At 56.3% G+C, this 24927-nt stretch overlaps 1 protein-coding gene across 2 annotated transcripts in view; it reads right to left on the bottom strand.

Moving 5' to 3' along the window:
• The window catches only part of LOC119109329 (guanine nucleotide-binding protein G(q) subunit alpha), a 43927-nt gene that overhangs the window by 5582 nt on the left and 13418 nt on the right, over nt 1-24927 (bottom strand). The window contains exons 4-8 of one of the 2 annotated variants that reach the window (XM_037232938.1): nt 23977-24105; nt 23510-23639; nt 22637-22790; nt 21742-21849; nt 19653-20720 (exon numbers count right to left, since the gene is read on the bottom strand). In XM_037232938.1, the coding sequence (XP_037088833.1) occupies nt 20638-20720; nt 21742-21849; nt 22637-22790; nt 23510-23639; nt 23977-24105 (604 nt within the window). In that variant the 3' untranslated portion in view covers nt 19653-20637. Of the gene's footprint in view, nt 1-19652; nt 20721-21741; nt 21850-22636; nt 22791-23509; nt 23640-23976; nt 24106-24927 lie in introns of those variants that run through there. The other variant, XM_037232939.1, reaches the window with a different exon arrangement.

The following is a 24927-nucleotide window of genomic DNA, read 5'->3' as shown; positions in this document are numbered from 1 at the left end:
GCCTCGCTGGTGGGAGTCGCGGCACCTGTCACCATTGTGGCGCGCGTCGATGCCGCCGAAGCGGCCGCGACCGGCGGCCGGGCGCGTCTCCGATGCCGTCATCGCGTGCCGACGCTGTCCCCGCCGACCGGCCATACCCAATCAGGGAGAAAGCGTGGCCGAAGCCCCGGAGACGCGCCGCCGCCGGGCCCCGCCCCACGGCGCAAGAGCCGCCGCGGTCAGTGGCTCAGACGGACGACATCATCGGCATGTCGGTGTTTGTTCATCACGTCGCTGCGATTTTTCTTGGCGGCTAGACGCGATGCAATAATGGCAGACGAGACATGTTCCATGAGTTTGTAGGGCAACGAAGGTTCTGACAGGGCGGAGGCGGGGCGACAGTCATTTTTGCTAATTTCGTTCCAGTGAACTTCCATGTGGTCCATGTAAATTTGTGAAAATCTGAGGCTCACCGGCCTGCACCCAATCCGCTTCCGCGCGCTCGACTCTTTATGTCACTGTTCGCGGAAGGAGATGTGGTCAGGTCACTTGGAGTCCAAATCCACTTGTGTTGGAGAGTCCATGTCGGTTATGCCGGCTTTTCAAGCTTGTTAGTTTGATGTCACTGTTATGTGGCCAGACATAATTAGTAGCCCTGGTGCATATCTTATCTATTGATGTCCATATTTTGCCCTGATGAAGTAGCATCAGCAGTAAATGATCATGCATGTTGGCCATAGCACATCCAGAGTTCCGTAGTGAATATGAAATGGGTTACGCGTTTGCACTGCTTTTTTGCACACGAGTGACACTACCGTAAGAAAATGCAGATTGGCTAGCGAATAAATGGAGGGCAAGTTGTTACATAAAGCTTTCAAACTGCACAGGTTCGCTTCTGAATATCAGCCCATTACACGCCGGGGTCACGAAAGGAACAGTGGTCAGAAGATGAAGATGAGAATGGAAAGCCGGTTAACAAGACACATGCATACTGATAGCTTTGCTGCCGACGTCATTTTCAGTATCTGTACGTCTCTTCACGGCAGAGGCTAGCGGCCTGTCGCTTAAAGATCTACGAGCGGTCATGTGGACTTCAAGCTCATCCAAGGCAAAGAATGGTCAAAATTGAGCAGCAGCAAAAGCGATGAATGTCCAGACGGCCGGGTCTCAAGAAAAGCCACGACAAGGAGGAAGGGTGTGAAGGTCAGCAGCGTGTCATGCATTTTTGTCAGGATTTCGCTTCTCAGAAGTTATTGGACTAAACCCCTCTGTCATCAGAAGCGGTGCAATATAAAGATGCTTTAAGAAAAGTCTATCCATAGTCATAATTCGGCACGAAGCCTCTTCACGAACAAAGCAAGACTCTAGATTGCATTGACCATTCCAAATCTGACATATGAATTGCGCATGAGGTGTAGCTGTCGAGGGATATACGCTGTAAAGCCCATGAAGCTTAACATCCCTCTCAAACTAGGATGGAAACATCTGTCGTGGTACTCATTTCCAGAGGGACGAGCGCATATCGAAACTCAGCACGACTTAAGAGCCGTATGCCGAAGGACGATGGCACAGCTTGAGGCACCGCCGAGGACGGCGGCGGCGGCGGCGTTTACAGCCGCGGCACGACCGTGCTTCGGTTGGCCTTCCGCCTCGGCTATTTCTGACAGCGCCGGTAATGTTTCGTGCCGCCCGCAATGACTGCGTCCATGTTTTCTTGTCGATCGGCGCATTTGTCATTACACAGTGTGTTTAGGCTTCATTGCCGAAGCAATGGCCGGAGCAGAGCAGCATACATCAAACATTAAGCCAAAGTACCGCCCACGCTCGCCATCGGCTCCAGGCAACCGAGAGACGACTGAACCGCGCGATCAAAGGTCACGACCTCCGGGGAGTGCCGCTGGAAAAGCGGTGTCTCCGCAATTGGAATAGCTCTAGAGCTGGTCGCTGATTCGCGTGCTCCTGCTCGGGTGCCGGGCCCCTACGCGCTCGGCTCACTGCCGGAGTCATTAAGAGACTCTGGCAGCGCCCATTTTACTGGCGGAGTAAGAACACGGGTCAGGTCTAAGCGAGTAGCAGACCGGGTGCCATTTGTTTCTGCAGTCTCATCGTGGCATGCCTTATCACGATATTCGCCCCCGAAATGTCGATGTCCGACCACACGCCCGCTCCTGTCTCTCCGTCTCGCTCACTCTGTCGTTCACTCTCCCTGCCTCCGCCTCTGTCTCTAGCCCCATCACCCTACCTTCCTGCTTAAACACCACGCCTGACGGTGATGTCTTGTTTCCATCAGCTTCCTGCCAACGGCTGTCAATCACGTAATCGCGTCACGTGTCATGGCGCCGCCTTCTTTCCCGTCCATGTTTAACCATCACTTTCCCGAACACACCCCCTCCCACGGAGCTATCTCGACACCCCGACAAACAGGCAACAGTCTCAATCAAATGCTCTCCTGCCCTAACATCCCCCTGTCACATCTCTTCTTCCTCCCTGCCCATCCACGCAGGCCGCTCCGAGCCTCGGCTGGGACGCGCTCCTCTCGCCGGCGGCGCGTTCGACTGCTGACACCGCCCCACCATTAGGCTAGAAATTAACACCCACAGCGGGGCGCCTCTGATCCAACGACGCCACATCACGGCGGCGTCCCACCCGCACGGCGTCAGCAGTTGGAAACAGCGCCGCCCGATGAACCGGTCGGCAAGTGAGCCCCAGAACGTGTTGTGGAGCCTCGTTGACAGTGTCTAAGACGGCTTTACGTACCATGCGCACGCTTTCGAAGTCCCTTCCGACCCGCGGCATCGCGCTGCTGTGGACGATTCTCCGGGGACGGTAAAACTGGACACGGACAGTGTGCGCTCGTCTCGTGACCACGCTAGCAAACGGAACGGACGCAGCGACTCCTCGCAACAGCGCTTCGTGACGTCACCACTGCCGTGGCCGGCCGGGTGCAGTTATTGTGGGATCGGGGCCGTTGCCGAGTCTGGCCACCTTCGGACCGTGTCGTGTCTCTTGCATTAAGATCGTCGGACACATATTGGCTTCGCACAAAGCCAGCCACCACACCGAAATGGTAACTGTGCGCGTTCAAAACAACAGACGGAAAGCCGGCTTCAACGCGCAGGATGCGGCGGGCGTTCCTTTCGGGTGGTCATTGCATTGGGTGCGTCATCCATCTAGTGGACTGAAATGGAAGAAACCATTGCAAGAAACACCTGTGCGATAGGCCCGAGAACTTAGCTGAAATTGGTAAAATATGACATTTGGCATGTCAGTCAAGAAAGTAGAGCACTTTGTGTTGTACAATTAATTATACTGACGGTTCATTAACTCAGACTGCCGAACTTATCTAAGGAGATTTGTTGCACGCCTGTGTCGCATTCTGCTTCCGAACTTAGCTACCCTACATGACTGAGTAAACTTATTGGTGTAGGTACATTGGATGCAATTCCAGGCGACAATTTCACGCAACGCCACCCACCACAAAAGCAGACATCCGTGCACCCAAATCCAACAAACCAAGACCGTGCCGGCTCTGGATTCCCGATTTCCCGGAAACGAATTGAGCTTAATTTTCTCGAGTCCCTCTGGGCAAGAGCGTCAGCCAACAGTGGTCCCAGGAGGCCCGCGGCGGCCAAAAACGGAACGCCAGGGAGTGGTCACCGATGATGATACCCGCTACAGAGCGTCCGCTGCGGCGTCGGCTGTGCGGCGACGCCGTCAGCGGCTGATGCTCTCAGCCGACGTTCACCGGCAATGGGCTACAATAGCAGCATTGTGATAAAAACGACCGCGACTGGTCTGACATGCTAGCAGCTGCACTGCCAAGTGATTCAGGCATCAGGATATGACAAGTTGTCAGGTGTTATGTGATCAGGATGCCTTTTTGCGGTGGCGGCGCGACCGAAAGCTGTGATTTTAATAATGCAAGTGACAGGCTGGCTGCTAGAACTACAACAGTGCCAGCATGGCATACAACGTGTAGGTAATGATGTCACTGGCAAATAGGCAATGTAGCCAATGTCGGTAACATCAAAAGCACATCGCACTGGTGTGCTGCACCGGGGGCCACGAGGTCAGTGCAGTGAGAACCGTCACCTTAAACGAAACAAAATCATTTCTAGACCGTCATAAGCGTGCGACTGATTTTTTAAGGATGCAATTGGGGAGAACAAACGAGAAGTGGGCGAGGGGAGAGAGGTGTGCCCTGCGGACGTGTATAGAGGACCCACACGGCATGAATGTATAACGTGATCTGCCGGACCTCAATAAAAGCTGCCGAGCCCGGCCGGTCGTGACGGCACGCCGTAACTCACCAGCTGCCAGCTTCAGACGCGCTGCTGGGGGAAAGACGCGGCTGCATCAATAGCGCCAGGACTACTCCAATATGGCATTCAGCCTCACTGGCGCAGGCGGAGGTCAGCTGATTCGATAGGTTTGGATGCAAGATTTGCAGCCAACCAATCTTATTAACGGCAATGGTTTGCCTGACGAGCTTTTTCCCTAGCTGAGGCAGCAAAAGAGCGCGCCTCATTGTGGCGCATTTTTGGTCCGTGTAATCACAAGCCATACAATGTCACTGCATTGCGCTCTTATTGTTACGTCTTCGCAGAAGTTCAATGATGACGTGGATCACGTGTGGGCCATAATTTCGTGCTTCCCGCAACAGACCACTGAATTCCATCACGGCAACGTGTGTACTAATTTTGGCAAAACTGAAATGGGTTTGGAACAATGAATCTCCTCGAGCTAAGGAGCCCGTCGATAGTGCATGCCTTTTTTCACACGAAATAAAAAGATCTAGAACCCGTCCTCGCCAAAAATGATGATGATATAAGACATCAGCAGTGCAAAGCATTGGTATCGTTCCGGTGTCAATGGCGCCACTAGAATTGGAGGCTGATGGGGCAAATGCATGTGAAAGCGTCGGTAGTGACTTAGAAGGTTCCATGCCAGCGTTTCCCGCAATTTGCGGGCACTGTTCCTTGAGCTTCGGGTGCATCTGACATTAACACTAACGCCAGCTTTGCTTCCAAGACCAGGAAGTGCTATTCTGTCAATGATTGTGTAAAATTGGTGGTACCAGAGATGAACATGTGCAAGAAACATTGCTCCGGGGAAAGCCCTCCTGCTGACCCGACCCAATTTGCTTTAGCTCGGAGGGATAACTCCGGGGCAAGGCCCCCTGCCGACCCGACCAATTTGCTTTAGCTCGGAGGGATAACTCCGGGGCAAGGCCTCCTGCCGACCCGACCAATTTGCTTTAGCTCGGAGGGATAACTCCGGGGCAAGGCCTCCTGTTGACCCGACCAATTTGCTATGGCTCTCACATCACTCCAACTTTCCCTGCCTGCCATCGTTGGCTGGAGTTGGGGCTATGCTCAAGGCTCAATCTAACTCCGGCGCTGCTGCCGTCGGTGATCATTGATGGAGGTTACCCTGGCCGGCACTAATCAACACGGTGTGGCACGCGCACCCGCCGCGGTCACGCACGGCGGCGACCACGCACCTAAAGATGTTCACAACAGATGTCCTATCCTCAGCAGCATTCCCCGAATGAGAGGAAGGTTCGGAGGGTCCCGACTGGAGTCTCCCCAACGTTTCATCATGGATGGAGCTCTCTGCATAGTACATATCTGGGGTGGTACCTCGGTGTGGCACGGCTCTCGGACGGCACCCTCCATGTGGTAAAAGGCCTGGTGGGACCCTCGATGTGCGACCAGCTCTCGGGCGGTATCACCCAGCCCGGCGGTACAGCTGCTGAATAAGACCCACTGTGAGTCTTACTCCTCCGCTTGATGCGCCGCTGTTCTGCAGCCTCCGACCGCATTGACGTAGGGACTGTGGGGAAGGGGAGGGCCAGTGCCAATCGCGTTTCGGGAATGTTTAACCCAAGCCCGTAGTGATGCACGAAAATAAATTGATTCACCTTGAAAAGGAGTCTTACTATGACCGCCCCTTAGGAAGTTGTGCGCCTGGGCACATATGTATAGATGCGCTGAATTTTCGTTTGGGTAAGTATGCAGGAAGAATTCGTTGTTTAGCGCAGCAGGCGTGTGCCTCCTGCTTACCAATTAGCGTGCGAGACTCCTATCACACAGAACACCTGCCCTAGGGGTCTTATTGCCTGGCACCACTCTCTCCACAGCCCAGCGCAAGACCTTGGGCCTCTCCCTCCCCCCCTAACGGAAGCGCGACCCCCACCACACCTGGCGCACTGCCTTCCCCCACCCTCTGCCTCTCTCGAACGCCCGCGGCGATACTCAACCGACGCGATCAGATCATGGTGCTGCGCGACGGGCCTGCTCCTCCGGCAGCGGCCGGTGGCCCGTCGTCGCGTCGGCTCGCCGACCACCCGCGTCGTCCGCCCGTCGGCACCGACGCCCCGCGCGCGACGGCGGCCGTCCGGTGCGGCGTGCCGCGCGAGCTCGGCCGCGCCGCCGCCCGTCTCCGGCGGCCACGAGCTGGCCGAGACGAGAGCGCTGGTCGAGACGCTGCGCCGTATCGATTCAGACGTGCCGGAGCCCGCGCGCCGCTCTTGCACGCTGACTTCTGCTTCCGAGCCGCACTCCGACGCGGAGTGGCTGCCGCCGGCCACGCGCAAGAAGGGCGTGGATCGCGCGCGTGGCCGCTTTGAGTTTTGTCGGCCGCGGCGGCTATTGATAAAAGAGGTCAATAGAACATATCCTCGGGTGCAAAACCGGGCAAGCTGTGTCAACAGATACGGAGAGACTGAGAGCGTGATGTAGACTCAGCGGCTTCTAGTCAGACTTGTCAGCGCTCATGGCGGACGACGGCAAGGTTCAAAAGTGAAGGCAACGGAAGGTTTGCATGGTGTCTACGAGAGCGGCGAGGCAAAATGTCATGTGGCGGGCGCAAGCGCGCGTAGGCTGAGTCCAATTAGCGCGAGTTCAGTTGAAAGGCCGGCTCCCCGGTCAACTATCCACACATTACATGCTAACAGCGTCAGAACTTTGAGCATCCCGTCGGAAAGTTGAAGCAAACTGGCCAACATTAGACGATATCAGCCGAAGGAATGTGTCAGCGCGCTTTCAATTATTAGTATGATGTCAGCATGTTCAAGGGCACACATGTGCACAGAAATCCGACGACACTTTAAAATGTCATTGGATTTCTGCATTCACTCTTCGATGGAGCCTTGCATTGAATGTCGGTCCGTGCAAATGCTGGCAAAAAAAGCTGGTTTTCACTGTACAATGATCAACATCATGCACGCACTATGGGTCGACCGGTCGTGCAAGAATTCATTGATTCAGCTTACCGTTGGGCCCATGCGTGGCACCATTTGTGAAGCCTTTTCAAAGAACAGAAACTGAAAGATGGCCCGGTCCAAAAGCCACGACCTGATTTATTAGGCAGGTACGAAAATGCGCTTTGCCGAAGCCATGCCAGAGTAAATGAAACCGGGAATTCAGCACCGCTGCCTTTTGCGTCACGGCAGGACAATGAGGCTCGATAATTTATTTGGCGCCACTAAATCCGAAGCGCCATCTATGGCGCCTCCCGCAGCAGTCTGTCTTGTCAAACGCCGTAAAGCATGCTTGATCAATAGTGCTGCTGCCGTATTCTACGGCGCCGTCACCATTGTAGCAAGTATGTTCCGATGTATTATGCATTAGCAACTCCTTGCAGTGGCATAACTAACGTCAGTTGTCACGGCCGTTCCACACTTGCGACGATGAATCTGAAGGGACATTTCAGACATCACCAGATTGTTGCGTGTAACGGCATACTGCGGACCTTGGCTGAATTCTTGGCTGGATTCTGGATAAATGGGGGAGCATCGTAAATTGTGGTTTTCATGTGTCCACTATGAAAAGCTTCCGCAAATTTCTATGAATGCACATGTGCTGAGTCGCGTGCGGTGTATGCCTAGATGTAGGGATGTTGTGTGCCTTGTGTATGCATTTTTTCGCGGTGTATCCATGCTCAGAGCTAGGACCCAGTGCGAGGCACGAGGAGACCGCCTAATCCCACCATGTCTGGGGCTTCCCGCGCGCAGCACTGAGGCTCGTCTCTCACGTGGAAGGAACTCTAAACGGCTCTACAAGTGTGCGACACATTTCCACCAACGGCTCGCTCATATTCAAGCGGATGCCCCTGAATGCCGCGACATCCGGACATCCGCAGGAGACGTGCTGGCTCCAAAGCTTGAGCGAGAGGCTCTGTAAATTCGGAGGGTAGTTTTACTGTCACAAAATTAAAAAGCTCGCTCGGACCTTTCCTGTACGTTAAGAGTTTTTTCAGAGCATCAAACATTCCCCAGTGATGCATGGAGTGGCCGGGATAATAACATACGCGTTCGAGCTCAGACCAAAGTGGTCGCAAGCGTCGCGTTCCTCTTGAGTTGATTGAGTCTCCGCTCGCGTGGGCATTGGACGTTCACTGTTTACAGCTGAACTAAATCACCGGCAGGCGTTCGCAACAACGTGTCCAGAAACCGCAGTTTCGGTTTTAACGGCTTAGACAAGGCCGAAGATCTTAAACAACTCATTTCATGGCGCTTTTCCCTCGTCCATAAGCCACGCGTCGCATCGTCGGCTCGCGAGATCCTCAATTGCAATTGCTATGCAAATAAGCGGGTTGTTTCTCGGAGCTGCGAGCTAATTCAAGCGTGCCTCGGGGGCTGGGGCTGTGCTTCCGGTGATAATCACGGGTCGGACTGAGAGATTTGGTCAGGCGCCTATCGCTGCGGCGCCGGGCCCAGCACTGGTCTTTCACCACGGCGCCGGGCCCAACGCTGGTGTTTCGCTGCGGCGCCGGGCCCAGCGCTGATGTTTCGCTGCGGCGCCAGGGTCAGCGCTGGTGTTTCGCTGCGGCGCCGGGCCCAGCGCTGGTGTTTCGCTGCGGCGCCGGGGTCAGCGCTGGTGTTTCACCACGGCACCGGGCCCAGCGCTGGTGTTTCGCTGCGGCGCCGGGGTCAGCGCTGGTGTTTCGCTGCGGCGCCGGGGTCAGCGCTGGTGTTTCGCTGCGGCGCCGGGCCCAGCGCTGGTGTTTCGCTGCGGCGCCGGGCCCAGCGCTGGTGTTTCGCTGCGGCGCCAGGGCCAGCGCTGGTGTTTCGCTGCGGCGCCGGGCCCAGCGCTGGTGTTTCACCACGGCACCGGGCCCCAGCGCTGGTTGTTTCGCTGCAGCGCCAGGCCAAGCGCTGGTGTTTCACCACGGCGCCGGGCCCAGCGCTGGTGTTTCACCACGGCACCAGGCCCAGCGCTGGTGTTTCGCTGCGGCGTCGGGCCCAGCGCTGGTGTTTCGCTGCGGCGCCGGGCCCAGCGCTGGTGTTTCGCTGCAGCACCGGGCCCAGCGCTGGTGTTTCGCCGCGGCGCCAGGGTCAGCGCTGGTGTTTCGCTGCGGCGTCGGGCCCAGTACTGGTGTTTCGCTGCGGCTTGTGTCGACCTCCACACGCTGGACACTTCCATGCTGTGAAATAAATGAGCTGCATTGGGCACGCAGTGGCCCAACCAGGTGGGTGTAAGATTCAAGAGTGTTTCTGACAAATATCAAAAGGAACACAGGCGCATGACGTACGAGACGGCAGGCCGGCACTGGTCGTTGCCTTTCAAACCACGCCAACTCTCTTGGATTGTATTCGTACGCGGAATATGTGGAAGGAGCAAATTGCTTGAACTCCTTGCCAGCATAGTTCAGACACGAGATGTTCAGACTGCTTCTGATTAATCCCATTCGCCAGCGCAGAAAAAGACGCGGCCACGGGCTTTCAGGTTATATCCATATTGTGAACTCACAATCACTAGTGGTTCACTGCACTTGCGAGGAACATTTTTTTTTTAGAAAACGTTTAGAACAAGCTTTTTTAGAAAACGGTTTTGTAACCAGTCGAGCGTTTTGGATACGTCGTGATGTGTGTTGGCTTGAGATTATTTGCATGTATGCGTGATGCGTGTTTAAAACATAAAGTATGATATACTGTCAGGAACATCCCACAATGCAATGCCGAGCACGGTGTCCTGACCGCTCGTCTGTACTGTAATGCAGCACGCCCTCAGCGACATAAGCGGCGAAGTCCACACGATCACCGAAAATCCTTTTCCAGGAGCTCAGGTAAGGGCACTGATTTCGTGTCATGTTGACGTCCTGCCATAACTCGGGTCCTCGATTTTCTTGTCGCCTTCCTTGATTGTACGTGCGTCAGCATAAACACAATTGCTGACCAATCACCGGGCGTGATGTCCGCATTCACACATGGCGGCGGAATACCCAACACTAAGCTGCGTTCAGCGAAACTGCGATCACGGACGGCAGGCGGGAGTGGGAGCATCCGGACCCCGCAGCAGCCGTAGTTCAGTTGGAAGAGCGTTCGCTTCCGTCCCTGCACTCAGCGTTCGGCCCTGTCTGGGTGCCGGAAGTCGTGAGTTGCCGGCCTTGGTATCGCCGGTCGATAAGGCATTTGGTGTGAGTGATCGCGACGCTTCGCACCCAGCCTAGGGAATGCGAGGTCAACACAGAAAAATACATACAGAGACATACTGACGATAAAGCATCAGCGAGTCGCCTCGTAGAGCAATGTTGACAACAGCCAATACACCACGACCCCTCCAAAGTGTACAAGAACACTCCGACCCCATCAGCACACGCCAAACTGCCATGACTGTCGGCGTCATCGAACGGCGGTGTCGCCGTCGCCCCCGAAAGCGGCGCTGGCCGCGCCGGCCGGATGACAGCCGGCCGGTCGGGCGGCCGGCTGTGCGGCCCACACGGCGCGTGGGTCACCTCAATAATGCAGCCCGAACTGCGCCTGACGGCCATGGCTGTCCCGCGGCTACACGGCACGCCCGGCCCGGCGATGGATGGCCGGGTCAGCACGGGACGACAGCCGCCGCCGGCCGCAGCCGAGAGGCGGTCCGGCCTGGCCGGAGCCGCGCGGCAGCCCGGCCCGGGCCCACTGTGCGGGGGGGGGGGTAAGGGGGGACGTTCAGGGCGGAGAGGCCCGGCTCGGCTCGGGCGATGAGGAGGGCGACGCGTTTGAATGTGTCCAGATGAGGCTGCCGGCTGTGCGAACTCAAGAGAGGGACGAACTGACGTAAGTCGTAAAATGCCCAGCTTCAGACGACATGCGATGTATTACACATGTCGGTAGCCAGATAGCCAACTGCGTCGCGTAGGCATGCAATGAAGCGCATGGGGTTTCGCGCTTTAGGCTATCTATCGGTTGCATCAGCACCGTGATCACGGTGATCGAATTTTTCCTTGCTTCCGAGCGGGACCCTTAGAATGCAAATGGAACAGACGAGAACACGACGACCAGACAGCCAGGCGTCCACCTCTCAGACCAAACATCGTCTCCTCTACCAGACACATTGTTCTGCCAGGTGCCAAGCGTCACCAGGCTTCACGAGGTTCACTAGGTTCATCTATTCCCGGCCTTCCTCTCCTCGCCGGAGTGCCATTTTGGCGGCGGCTTCCGGTGCCAGCTGCGACTGCGATCCCCTCGCCAACCGACTGCCTGCTCTGCCTAATTATCCAAGTTCAGCGACATTGTTAGAAGTTTGATCGACTCCGGTTCCGTCCCGCAGCCGGGTGAAGCCAGCGTCTGTGGTGTGCCCCTGCACCAAGGTCGCCCCAGCGACTCCGGTTCCGTCCCGCAGCCGGGCGAAGCCAGCGTCCGTGGTGTGCCCCTGCACCAAGGTCGCCCCAGCGACTCCGGTCTCGCCCCGCAGTCGGGCGAAGCCAGCGTCCGTGGTGTGCCCCTGCACCAAGGCCGCCCCAGCGACTCCGGTCTCGTCTCGCAGCCGGGCGAAGCCAGCGTTCGTGCTGTGCCCCTGCACCAAGATCGCTCCAGCGACTCCGGTCTCGTCCCGCAGCCGGGCGAAGCCAGCGTCCGTGGTGTGGTGCCCCTGCACCAAGGCCGCTCCAGCGACTCCGATCTCGTCCCGCAGCCGGGCGAAGCCAGCGTCCGTGGTGTGCCCCTGCACCAAGGTCGCCCCAGCGACTCCGGTCTCGTCCCGCAGTCGGGCGAAGCCAGCGTCCGTGGTGTGCCCCTGCACCAAGGTCGCTACAGAGACTCCGGCATGCAACATTATTATCTGCTGGCTCCCGGAGACAGTGGCTGACGTCTAGGGCGGAGAGCGTCGACAAGGCGACGTCGAGGTCACGTGACGACATTCGTCCGGTGCGCCGACGCATCCGGCACGGACACTGGTGCAGTGATTTGTTTGACGGTACCAGCACAAATCACTGCAGACGTGTAACACGCTATCGAGCAAGCACACGGATACCAACAAGCGGATAATTCCGAATTCGAATTCACCACTCCCAACGCTGTGTGACAGGTCACACACTGGGACAGCGTCTCAAAGCAGCGCATGGCACCTGCCCAGACGCGCGCGCGCGAAACAGGCGGCATGGGCGCGGCCCGAGTCTGCCGTGACTGCCTCGTGACCCACGGTGCCGCGCGCTCCGTTCGTGGCGCGTCCCGGCGGCTATTGAGTGCTCGGCACAAGGTCAATCGGCCGCCCATCTGGCGTCACGCCACCGGAGCGGGCCGAGGCGTCGCCGCCGTCGGCAGGGCGTCCTCGGGAGGCGGTGCGGCGCAGATCGCTCCCCGGGCGGCGGCCGGCGGTGGTCCCCGAGCCGTCCCACAGCCTCGCATGTGGCCACGGACGCGAATGCCGTCAGTATTGGACGCGTGGCTCGCGTGGAGACGCAGGGTTCGTGCTAAACGCACCTTAAGGATTGCTGTTCAGTTTGATTATTTCATTGATAGTCTGAATCAGTTGAATGATTATTTACAACCCATATACTCAATTTCATTAACTATTTAATATGGTTCACTTATTGGTTAACTACTGAAACAGGTTGAGAGGCGTAGCGGTACGTGTACATTTAATCAATACATATGTTGCTGTGATATCAGTTTAGCCTGCCTCCTGCCACTGAGTTATGGCCTCGCTAAATTTAACCGGAGCACAACATATAATAGATAACAACGTGTTTGCAGCGCCGTCGTCGTTTGCTGCTTTTCCCTGGATGTAGTTCGTACCATGCGAGCCTGTAATCATACCTTCCCTCTAAACACGTGCGGCATAATAGCCTGGCAGTGACATTGGTCTTCGCGCTATAGATAACAGACAACTGACCACGGTCGTGATTTTTTGGGTCCATCTGATGTGTGGTGACAGGAAAGCCAATGACGTGACAGCCGTGATTTTGACGCCAGACAGCACCCGTTTTAACGTGACGCATGACAATCTTGTCACTTGCCGACATTGCACAGCTCGTTTTGTGCGCAAAGCTTCTCTTTTCTCTCATCGCACAACTTTTCTTGTCGTGTTATATTACAGAAATTTTAGTTTGTAATGGTTTTAAGGAAGGCTAAGATGGTCACACAAGCGACGACAGATTGTCACCTGAAAGCGGGGGGCATCTTGCCACGTGCAATTTCATGATACTAGTGTAACTCAGGTCTATACCGATTTGTTCTAACGTCTGTAACAATACGTTAACATGCCAACAAAGCCCTTTTTTCAACTGAAAATTTTGCAGCCTGATCTACACGGAGTAATTTCTTTGCACACGTTGTGATAAAAAGCAGCGGTTATTACCTAAAATTCGTGAAGACATGAGCTGTAATCAATATTCATGCGCATATGTGGGTGTCGTTGGATTTTATTACACTTTTTATGCACGCAGATATTGCAGTTCTGAGTGGTATGGAGCTAATCCGGACTTAACATTTCATCATAGTCGTAAACAATGCAACGAGCATGGCAAAATGGCTTCTGAGGCGAACGCCCATGATCTCACAAGCTATAAAGGGGAGGAATTGTTATGTATTTTTACCGTTTTTAAGACAACCACTAACAGCACCTATAGAAAGATCCCAACAACGTGGATAAAAATCCGGCCGGATAACTAAAAACCCTGATTATCTTAAGATCCCAAGATTCGGGGAGGCGTCTTCGCCAGACCCAGATAGCTAGGTTTTGCGTTTGGTTTATAGACACGTGGATGTTATCGCGCATTTCATGTTAAAGAAACACGTTGAATAAAACATTAGCCCCAACAGTGTCTGACATGGTGTGGCCTGTGTGTCATATTCATTCACGCTATTTTAATGCCAATCAGGTCCCCGAATTGCCATTTTTAGCATAACAGTAGCAGCCAACGGTCTGATCGCTGGTTGTTGGGGAGCAGACAGCGGCAGTGCGTCCCAACTGTGTGCGTGCAAAGCGTTGCTGAAAAAGCACGATCCGAATCGATGGTGACATCTATGGGGTTTGTGAAATATCCCCCCACGGTTACCGGGGACACGCACTCCGGAGACTGTCCTTCGGGTTCGCAAAGGCGCTAGATACAAATAGGTTTGGGAAGCTCAAATAGGTCTAAACAGTGTTGTGCCAGCATGCGTTCTGGCATTCAACGGTGAAACCGGTAGGTTTAGGGACGCTTGTCAGTACTTACAGGTGACTTCCAGACGTTCAAGTTGCCCGCTCTTTTATCGCTCGTGTGTCTTGGGTCGTTCACCCGAAACGTATCTAAAATGTTTATGTTAGTGAAACACTGAAGATAGGTTGAAGCTGGTTTGCTGCAGTGGACGACAAGTTTGTTGAAATCATCCTGTGAAGTAAACGGGAAAAAGGTGTTCACTCTGCTGTCCATGTTAACATGTGAGAAAATCAGCTGAGCTCATTAGCTATCGCGCGTCGGCCGCCCGACCCAGAGAGTGTTCCTTACCTTACCGCCGCATCCAGGGCGAGACGCAGCGTAGCGGGGGTCTCCGGGCAGGCCATAATGTACGCCGGCCGGGAGCTGGACGCCAGCCGACGTCACAGTGACGTCACGCCTACTCCCCAGCCTTCAGCCGACCGTGCCCTTGAGCTACGGTCGGAAAACACGCAGCGCACGCCCAGGAACTTTTTCGTCAGGTTTTTGTGGGCATTGCAGGCGCAGGCCATGTTTCAGAAAACATAATGTTACGATAAATGAAAACATAACAATGTTACAATAAATGAGAACACAACAATGTTGTAATAAAAAATCGTTCAGTAAATTTGTGTCGTGATTATGAAAAACATAGAGACATACGGACATCAGGTCAACAAAGAGCTACAAGAGCCCCTCAAGGCTGGCGTACCTCAGGCACCGCACACATCCTTGACACTAATCTTACCACCTCACCTGCTTGAATTTAGCTTTAAATAAGATCCTTAGACCGATAGGACTTGCCGTCCAAACGATGTTTAAATGTTGGTAGAGGGTGACTTCCTACAACGTCATTCAACTTCGGAATATTCGTTGCAAAATCGAATGAGGCAGAAATATCTATGTACTAGGCCTACGTGCCGTGGCCTATGGGTTTGAATACAATGCATACAAAATCTGTACAAACGGTCGTTGTTACAACTGGCCTATAAAACAACTATAAAAAGGGTAAAACATCCTCACCATTTGTAGCTTGTACGGTCCCAAAGTTCCGTCTTATGTGCCATTTTGTCATGTTTTTTGCATTATTTAGCACTGTCTGTGCGGTACCCTGGAAAAATGTATACAGCAAACGAGCAAATTGAGATAGCTGCCTTCAGTTTTATGACTGAAGATTAGCATCCGAGGTACAGTACGGTCCGCCGCCCGGCCGGACCATGCCCGGCACAGGAGAGACCGGGCGCTGAGTAGCCGAGGTCACACACGGCGCAAGATGGCGACGGGCGAGAGCGGACTGGATACCGATGCATTCCGACGCCGCTGCTGCTGACTTCCTGTACCAGGAATGCTTATGACTGCAGCGCTCTCCTTTACACCACCGTCTTGGTCTTGTTCGCCTGCATCAGGGTCGGCTAATCTCCCTGGGGTCTGGGGCAGCCAACGTTACGCTAACCCCAGGACAACACCGGCGCGATCAGGCTGTGGCTCAGCATGCATCCGTTTGAGCTCGAACGGCATGTCAGATGGGATGAACAGCAATCTTGGGATGAAGGCCTTCGCTCCCTCGGCCTTGTCTGGCATGATGGTCGCCATTGCAAAGCTCGGGACCCAGGTTTCGCAGGAGCATGGTGGACGCACCGCCAAACCCCGCGTGATGGGAGTCCTATTGGCTCCAGGTCGATGGGAAGCTCACACGGGTAGTTCACAGCCTCCTCTGGGTTTGGAGCAATGCCCACTGACAAGCACGTCCTTTTCTCACCCGTCCCAGTGGCTCCAGGTCTATGGGAAGCTCACACGGGTAGTTCGCAGCCTCCTCTGGGTTTGGAGCAATGCCCACCGACGTGCACGTCCTTTTCTCGCTTCGCGCTGCTTCTCCAGTAACTTTGAGTTGAATGCAGGGGCAAGGTTTTTTGCCACCACAATGACCTGCTCAATGAGCATGCCGTGTCTTCTTGGTACTATTCTTCCAAATCGGGAAGGCCTTGGCCATGAGGCCGTCGACAAATTGCACGTTTTTGCCAGATGGGAGCTTGACTAGGCTGCCTGAGCTCTGGATCTCGCCGTTGCCAAATTGTGTGAGTTGAATGGCGAAGCACCCTGCTGTTTTGTGGTCGTTTCAGTGTGCACACATTTGGGTTGAGATGATTACTGATACTCTACAAATCACTTACTATTTGTAACGCTGTAATTTATCGCCACGCCGAAAAGGTCGCACAGGAACCTCGTCATGTAATAATAGCTAATTTGTGTTTGTGAGCACCGTTCCTGTTCAATTCTGGCCAACGTTCTACCTGCCTCTTCACCCCTAGGCAGGTATGCAATCGATTAACACGCTGCAGTCGATATTCTTCGCTGCTCCGATAGCTTTCAAATCACACGGAGCTGACCGTCACCAATGCTAGCCATATGGGCAGGTTTCCTGGCGCCGCAAAAGTATTTATAGTCCGCCGGTACTCGGACCACCGTGTAGGAGGTCCGATCTGGACGTTGATTCAGAACATGAGTTTTGGGATCCACCACCGACGGTTCTCGGGTTATTAGAGGCCCCACAGCAGAATTCCCCATTTACCATATACCATTCAGACAAATGTTGGTGTTAGAAAACTCGTTAAGTAGCCAATGCCCGCTTCCCGTGCCCAATAGCGCAATATCTAACGCTGTGGAAGATTTGGGCGAAATCCAAAGCAACCTGATTACTTATCTGATAATTACAATATAGCTGCAGCTGTCTTCGCGGACATCGCAACTGCAGGATTGGTCTTAGAGGTTAATACCGTTTGCCCAATGCTTAGTCAGAATATTCCTGACTAGCCCGCCGGGCATGCCGGCATTGTTGGTCGGAGATGGCACCTGGTCCAGACTTAACCGGCTGGTGACCTGCGCACCAACTTGTGCTGCCCTCTATTCGGTCACTAGCGCCGCTATGCGGCTACTGTTATAAGCTTGCTAATCACGTCTCCGTAGGCGACGCATTTCGGTGCCCTAAGCCGAAATCTCGCCGCGGGTCCACCAGCCTCCACGTAGATGGTGTCTGCCGTAGGAACTCTAGCTTATCGCCCAGAAGGTCCCGCGTTCCCTCAGATGACCCAGGAACTGATAACCTGTTTTTAATCTAGGGTTGTGGTTAAAGGGAGTGTCCCACCCTTGGGGCATGTTTCAAAAAACATACTTTGGTGAAACCTTAAGACTAGTCACGTCTAATAAAGGTATTGGGTACTACCATTGCAGCAGTCAAGACATAATAAGGGCTTCAATTTTATCATTTTCGAGCCCAAATAACGCTGTCAACGTCTCGTAACAGCATTGCGCCTCCCGTCTGCAGATGGGACTACCGTTGTCATGACGACCGCCGTGTACACTACCGGTTCGAGTAAAATAACATTTGTCATTGGCCAAACGGGTAAGGGCCTGTTACCAAGGAGTACACTGGCTGAAGTTTGAACCATTGCGCCACATGGATCGTGGAAATACTTCCGTCCTTAGAGCCAGTGTGCTCTAAAGAACCATCGGGGTAAACGTCATAGCGGATATCTAATCCAAAGTGTAACGGCTCGCTGAATTCGCGAGATAGCTTTATGTTCCCATATGTTTTTGCTTTTATCGAATGCTTCAAGCTGTGGTAGCATTTATTACACAAAACAAATGGGCAAGGCAAACGAAATGCATTTATTTCATACTGGCTAGCAGGGCGTCAAATGAGATTCTCCTGCAAGGTCGGCTACTTCAAATCAAAGTTGTGAGGTATTGAGAAGGGGATGATGATGATTTGGGCTTTATAGCGCACCGACTACGTTGGTCATATGGCGAGGTGTTGAGGATTTCGAGAAGTGATGTTACTGATGAAATTGTATGTGTCTGATGTAACAAGTGAAAAGCACAAAAAGTTAGATCCTCTCTTTGAGACTAAGGACCACCATAACGATAGCAACGTTTGTCTACAATGACATCGGAATTCTATGGAACAGAACTTATTGAACAAATACCCAGAACTGCCCAATGCCGGTCATTCCGCTCGTGACTGAATACTGCGCCGAGAACAAGCTCACACATATGTAAAATTAATTTTGAAAAGGGATTTTAGTCAATTATGCCGGAGCACCACGCTGGCAAAATGCGCCAGTAGCCTCGCGTCGATCCCATGTAATTTGGACCGCCGCAGCTTCCATCTGAGCTAACCTTCCACAGGCCGCGGGTCAGACGCACTGGAGGATGCCCTTCGACAGATCCGCAGAAATCCGCACGGCAACCCGCGTTTCTTCGTTACGCTCGTCGTAGAACAATAGACTGGCTTTGTGAGCGTGCGCTGACACGGGCGCTGCGAGACTTCAGTGCTGTGTTACTTAATCGGCGACCTGGACTGGGATGAGCGTTACACTGTCGCCGTCGGCTCCGCACCACATGATAGTGAGCATCCGCGATTCCAACAGCGCTGCATCTGTCACCACAGCTTCTTAACGTCACAATGTAGCCATCGACCCCGCGCTGCTTGATAAAACTCACTCCCAACTCTCAACAGCTCCCAGGAGCCCGACTGCACATACTGCATCGCAGTTTTCTTTTTTGCCGTCGCTGCCGTCCTCGCGTTCTCATCCTCTGCACCAAAACACACGTCCAATAAATATTAATTTTCTTAAACACAGACCCTCCATAGTAGGTAGTTACAAAGCTTGGCAGCTAACAATACGATAATGTTGCCAGCATGTGGTAGCGCGCCGGTGGGCGTGGCGCGCGGCCGTCCAGTCCGCGCGCGCGCCGGCGTCCGTGTGCGCGGACGCGAGCCGAGCTCGTCCGGGGGGGGGGGGGGGGGGGGGGCGGTGCGGCCGACGGGGACGCGGCTGCGCGCGGCCCGGGGCCCGGTGGTCCGCTGGGCCGACCTGCGCGGGGGGAGACGCTGCGCAGCGGGTCCCGGGCCGAGCGCGGCTTGGTGCGGGGCCGGGGGCGCGGCCAGCGGCGCGCGCCGCCGTTGGTCGCGCCCCGTCCGCCCACGCGTCCGCCGCCACCGCCCGCGTGTGCATACGTGTGCGTACACGTAGTAATGTACATATGCAACACAGATATATATGTACCAGTTATACAAAACCGTATTACAGTAACCAAACAAGTTGCAAGTTACAAAAGGGGGAATAATGGACGAGCACAGTGGCTATATTTGGTTGAGACAGCCGGGCGACAGCGGCGCCCGGCGCGGGGGGCCCCGGGCGCCGCCGGTCGCCCTCCTCCCTATCACACTCGCGCGCGCACGCAGCCCCTGTGTACCCGCGCGCGCCAGGCGCCGGCCTGGCCGCCGGCTGGCGTCGGCGGGCGGCTCTGGCGCCGGCCGGCGTCGGCCGGGCGGCCAGCGGTGTGCGGGTGTGTTGTGCAGACTCCGCCACGCCCGGCGACGCTCGCAGACCGCCACTCCACGATCACGGACGCACAACATATAAATAAACAAATCTTAAAAAACAAGGAAGGCATCGGGCTGATAATCAAACCTCTGTAGAACGGCCGCAATTCCGGGACTCGATGGCGTTTCTGTACTCCGGAGGCGGTGACGGTAACGTGGCGCCGCCGGCGCCGGCGGCCGAGCGGCGTGGCGCCGACAGCACGCGCGGCGCCGGCGCCCACCCACCGCCGCCTGCCGCACGGAGCACAGGGAGAACTGAAGCACATTTGGCACACAGAAAAACGAAACGCGGCCCCAGCCCGGCCGGGCGCGACAGCAGGCGGCGGCCCTCTGCCGGCCGAGTCGGCGCGCGCCGCCCGCAGCGCGTCGAATCCGCGCCGGATTGAACACCAATCGCGGCGTCGGCGTCGATTGACGCAGACGACTGCCAGTGAGCACGCGCGCAATAGAGCGAGACCAATCAACCGACATGCGCGCTGGACGAGACTGACCAATCAGCAACAGGGGATCAAATTCAACCAATCGGGGCGCGCCTGGACGAGAGACCAGCCAACCGGCGCTCAGCGGGGACGGCACCCGCCGCCCGCCTCGATAAAACTACACTTGTGCACTCGCGCTCAACTCTCGCGGCCTCTGCATTACGGAATGGTGTGAAAACAAGAGTGGGCAGCCGGCGGCCGCGGCGTAGGCGAGCGCGCGCGCGCACGCGGCCTACCCGTGCGGTCCGTCACACCAGGTCAGCGGAGGTCCGCGCCAGCGCCCGTCCAGTGAAGCCCTCGCCCCAGTCACCCAGATGTGAAAGCGCAAAGCATAGTCCGTCCTCGCCCGACGCAAGCTCCGTTGGCTCAGCAATGACTAGCTCGTGGACGGCGCGGCGCCGCCTACACCAGGTTGTATTCCTTCAGGTTCAGCTGGAGAATGGTGTCCTTGACGGCGGCGAACACGAACCGAATGTTCTCCGTGTCTGAAAGGCGACCGCCCGGCGTCAGGTCAGGTCACGTCTGGTCACGTCTGGTTGGTAGCGATCGTAGATACTGCCCAAGCTAAGGGGAGGGGAAGGCAGCAGAAATCTAAGAGGCGCATAATCCTTACTTGTGTGACGTAATACATCAAACAAAGATATGTTACGACTATAATGCTATTATATAATACCGTGTTTTCAAACAGCTTTGGATGGCCGGCGAGACGACATTACAATAACTCATCGGCTTGGAGAAATACGCCGTGAATACCTTGTGTCGGGAAACACGGCTTACCCTCTACAGAGCAAAGAACCTGTCAACAAGCCGCTGAGGTGTAAACTGTGCACGAGGTCAATGGTTAACACATATATCTCCCTGCCGATCATGCGCAACACTTGTTGCGAAACCCCTACCATATCCATATTGAGAAAATTCACACTCAATCACCAATCTACCCGACGGAGCGGGTCAGGCACGAGAGCACATTTAGTCACAGCATGCGTCATGGAAGCATTAGACAGCCCGTGGTAAAAGCATTTAAATGTAGTCATGCCGATACAATATGGACATTCTGTAGCCAGCACGTGCGTTAACCCTCCAACACACAACCAGAACACGGACAAGCCTGAGACGAAACGTCAACCGACCGCTGGATAGAAAGCGCAGGAAAACGAAGCAAACCCACACGACCAAGAAACACAAAGGCTAGAAGACCCTTCCGCCGAACAGAGACCACATGCTGATGCACACGTCGCAGCAGTAGACGCCGGCGCATGCAAACAGACGGCCGCCGGCGTCTGCCCTCGACGGAGGCCGCTCTGTCAGCGGTGTTCAGCGCGCCAGCTGGCGGTGAGCGACCCAGCCCGCTCCGGCCGCCCCCGCGCGGCGACGGCGGACGCGCCTGCGGTCGAGCGCCGACCGCAGGCGCGCCGCGCGAGCCTCGTCGTCGTGCCGGCGCGCTCCGCCAAGCCCCAGCCTGAGCACATGCAGACACCGGGCCGCGACCGGCGCCGACCGCGTTACCTGTTGCACAAGTGAAATGCGAGTAGATTATCTTTTCGGCGTCGGGGTTCAGGTCGACGAACATTCTCAGAATGAATTCGCGGGCGGCGATGGCGTCCCGCTGTGGACCTGTCGGCGGCGGCAGCAGACATGGACGTGACTGACCGACTCGCCGAGGAGGGGAGGGAACAGCGGAGATGGACGTGACTGACCAACTCGCCGAGGGGGAGGAGGAAACGACGGAGATGGACGTGCGGAGCAGGGCATGGCGGGGCGGGGCGGGGGGGGGGGGAGGCTGGAGATGACTAGGGGGAGTAGAACGTCCCGCCGATGCTGGAGAACAGAACGTCGGGAGGCAGCGCATACAGAGGAACACAAACACAAGGTTTCGCGAATTGTTTGAGCGCCTCGAGTAATGGATAGAAGATAGTACCGGATGCCTGGCTTATCGGCCGTGAAGTACCCTGAGAGCTTAGGGGACAAGACGATGGATGGATGGATGCACTGACTATGACCCTGTACTCGGGGGCACGGCAGTCTGGAGCGGACGGCAAGGAGGCACGTGTGACCTCCGAACGCGCCCCGCAGCATCAGCACTCTCGGGGGCTGAAAACGGCGACGGAGAGAGCTGGTGTGACCGACCAAGTGCGATCCTTGCCGACGGCACATGCCGATCCCGGAAAGGCACCAGGAGGGGCCATTGCGTAGCCGTCCGTGCTCGGCAGCCGTGGGAGCCAGCAGCAGGGCACGTTGCCGCCGGCGTCGCTCGTCGCCGGCCGCCACCGCCGGCCCCCCGGTGACCTCGGGGCTCGTCGCGCCGGCGCTGCCGGACTGGAGACGACACCGCCGCTGGCGGCGCGCCCCCGCGGCGTCCGCCGCCAAGTGGCGGGCCGCGCGGCCCCGCTTCCGTACTCACCGTCGTACTCGGGGAAGTAGTCCACCAGGTGCGAGGTCATGATCTTCTCCTCGAGCAGGTCCTTCTTGTTCAGGAACAGAATAACGGACGAGTGTTGGAACCACGGGTACGTGATGATCGTGCGGAAGAGGGCTTTCGACTCCTCCATGCGGTTCTGCGGTCGGACGGGGGGGGGGGGGGGGGCATCGCGTCAGCCGGTCGCACCAGTCACACCCCACCGACAGCCATGACTCGTGGGCAGTGCGTGGGGGGGCTGAGGGGAGGGGGGAGGGGGTAAACACGGCCGGCCGATCGATTGTCTCATGCCCGCATAGCAACTGGCGCGATTGGCTCGGTTGTATGTCAACAGAGCGCAGGTATCGTGTGCGGAACACCGCAGCAGCATGGCCTTCAAACGGCGAATGTTTGTCCGTCGCCGAATTCCGGTTTGCGCTGAAGCAGCCATTCGCCTCTTGGCGCTTTGCTGCTAATTGCACGCGTGCATTTGCACCCGCGTTGCCTATACCGGTTCCCCCTATTTGCGCACACCACCAACCCCCAATGTGTTCTACAAAACCAAAAAAGCCTGTGACATATGCGTCACAAGTCGCTTAGTAAAACAGACAAATATTAAAAGCACATCTAAGCGCCAGTGATGGAAAGATAGCGTAACCACACCTATCAATGCGGATAATGCCCAATGCCCTGCCAGCCTCGGCACCCGCCTTCCCCTTGTCCACGCCAACCACCGGTCGGCGATCAGCCTTCCACGGTCCACTCTCATCCACCGCTCGGAGGCCATGGCTGATCGACTCCTTGCCCACACTCGGCACCCAGACACGTGCGCCGGGTCGCGGCACCCACCGGCACCGGCGCCCGCCGCTCATGCCTCACCTCATTGTCCGACTCGAACAGGATTTGGTCGTACTCGCTGAGCGCCACCAGGAAGATGATGGAGGTGACGTTCTCGAAGCAGTGGATCCACTTGCGCCGCTCGGACCGCTGCCCGCCCACGTCCACCATCCTGCCGGGGCCGCACCGGGGTGCCGTCAGCACCGGCGCCCGCCCGCGGACCGGCAGCGGCCACACGAGGTCTCCGCCCTCCTCAGGGGGAGAGGGAGACCACTCCTCAGGGGGGAGGCCACTCTTCAGGAGGGAGGCCACTCCTCATTGGGACTCCTGAAGAATTCACTTCGGGTCCGTCCAGGTATGTCGAAACGCGCAATCATGCCGCAGACTTTCCGCCGCCGCCTAAGGTTAGCGGTCAAAAGTTCGCGTCGCCGCCGACGCCGTCCCCGGTCCCGTCCCGTCCCGTTCCGTCCTGTAGTTGCCGCTAGGTCTCGGCCCGGCTGCTGGCCCACCTGAATATGATGGAGTCCAGGTCGAACAGGTACTCGACGATGCCGGTGGTGGGCGCGCGCACGCGTAGGATGTCCTGCTGCGTGGGCAGGTAATCGCGGCAGGCTATCCGGTCCAGGTCGGTCAGGTAGCTGGCGGCGGACGACGCTCGGTCACACACCAGAGCAGCCGTCCACGCGGCGCTGAGGCGCCCCGGCACGACGCCAGGCAGGCGGCAGCGCAGCCACAGTGGCGATTCCGTTCTGAGAGTTTCCACGCGTGTTACGGCAGATCGGGCCTAATGATGCACATCTCACTTCGGTGATAATTGCTGGCGATTCAGCATGCGTCTAAAGCTGCGGCCATCTGGCGTCCATATCATACTACGACCGGTCTTTCTAGTTTGCGCTCACTCGCATACAACTAGCTCGCATCGGTCTTCCTGAACACCAGCGCAGCACGAGGTGGCACGAACGACAGCGCGTGGCGGGCGAGGCGGCCGAGAACAGCCCGGCCCGGTCAAACGTTCAGATGCCGCCGGTCAGTTCGCCAGGAGAGGGCCTCGCTAAAGCTGGTCACGACACCACACCGCCGACACAACGCACTGGCCGCAGCTTTCAGTGCAGAGTGAGATGCCTGTCGCCGAAGCTGGCCGCAGCAGGGCATGGCTTAAACGGCGGCGCGGCGGGTCCTCCGCCGGTGGCTGTTCGTGAGCCTCGATCCGGCAGCTCCTCTGGCTCAGAAGAAGTTATGGTCATTCAGGCATCCATATGCCGTAAGCCCTCGCCTGATTTGGAGATTGTGGAAGCCAACACTCCTAACCTGCGGTCTGAAAACATCTATCGGCAGGCTTTACACCCAAACCAAGTTTGCACATCGTTTGAACTGTCATAGTGCAAAGTGGCATTGTCAAATACCAGTGGGCACCACCAGCGAGGGAATAAGGCAATGTGCTGGCCTTCATCTATTTCTGT

Source organism: Pollicipes pollicipes, unplaced genomic scaffold, assembly GCF_011947565.3.
Source record: "Pollicipes pollicipes isolate AB1234 unplaced genomic scaffold, Ppol_2.1 Scaffold_7231;HRSCAF=8579_pilon_pilon_pilon, whole genome shotgun sequence".
Taxonomy (NCBI): domain Eukaryota; kingdom Metazoa; phylum Arthropoda; class Thecostraca; order Pollicipedomorpha; family Pollicipedidae; genus Pollicipes; species Pollicipes pollicipes.
Note: the sequence above shows the minus strand (reverse complement) of the source record. Positions and strands in the feature narration are given on the sequence as shown.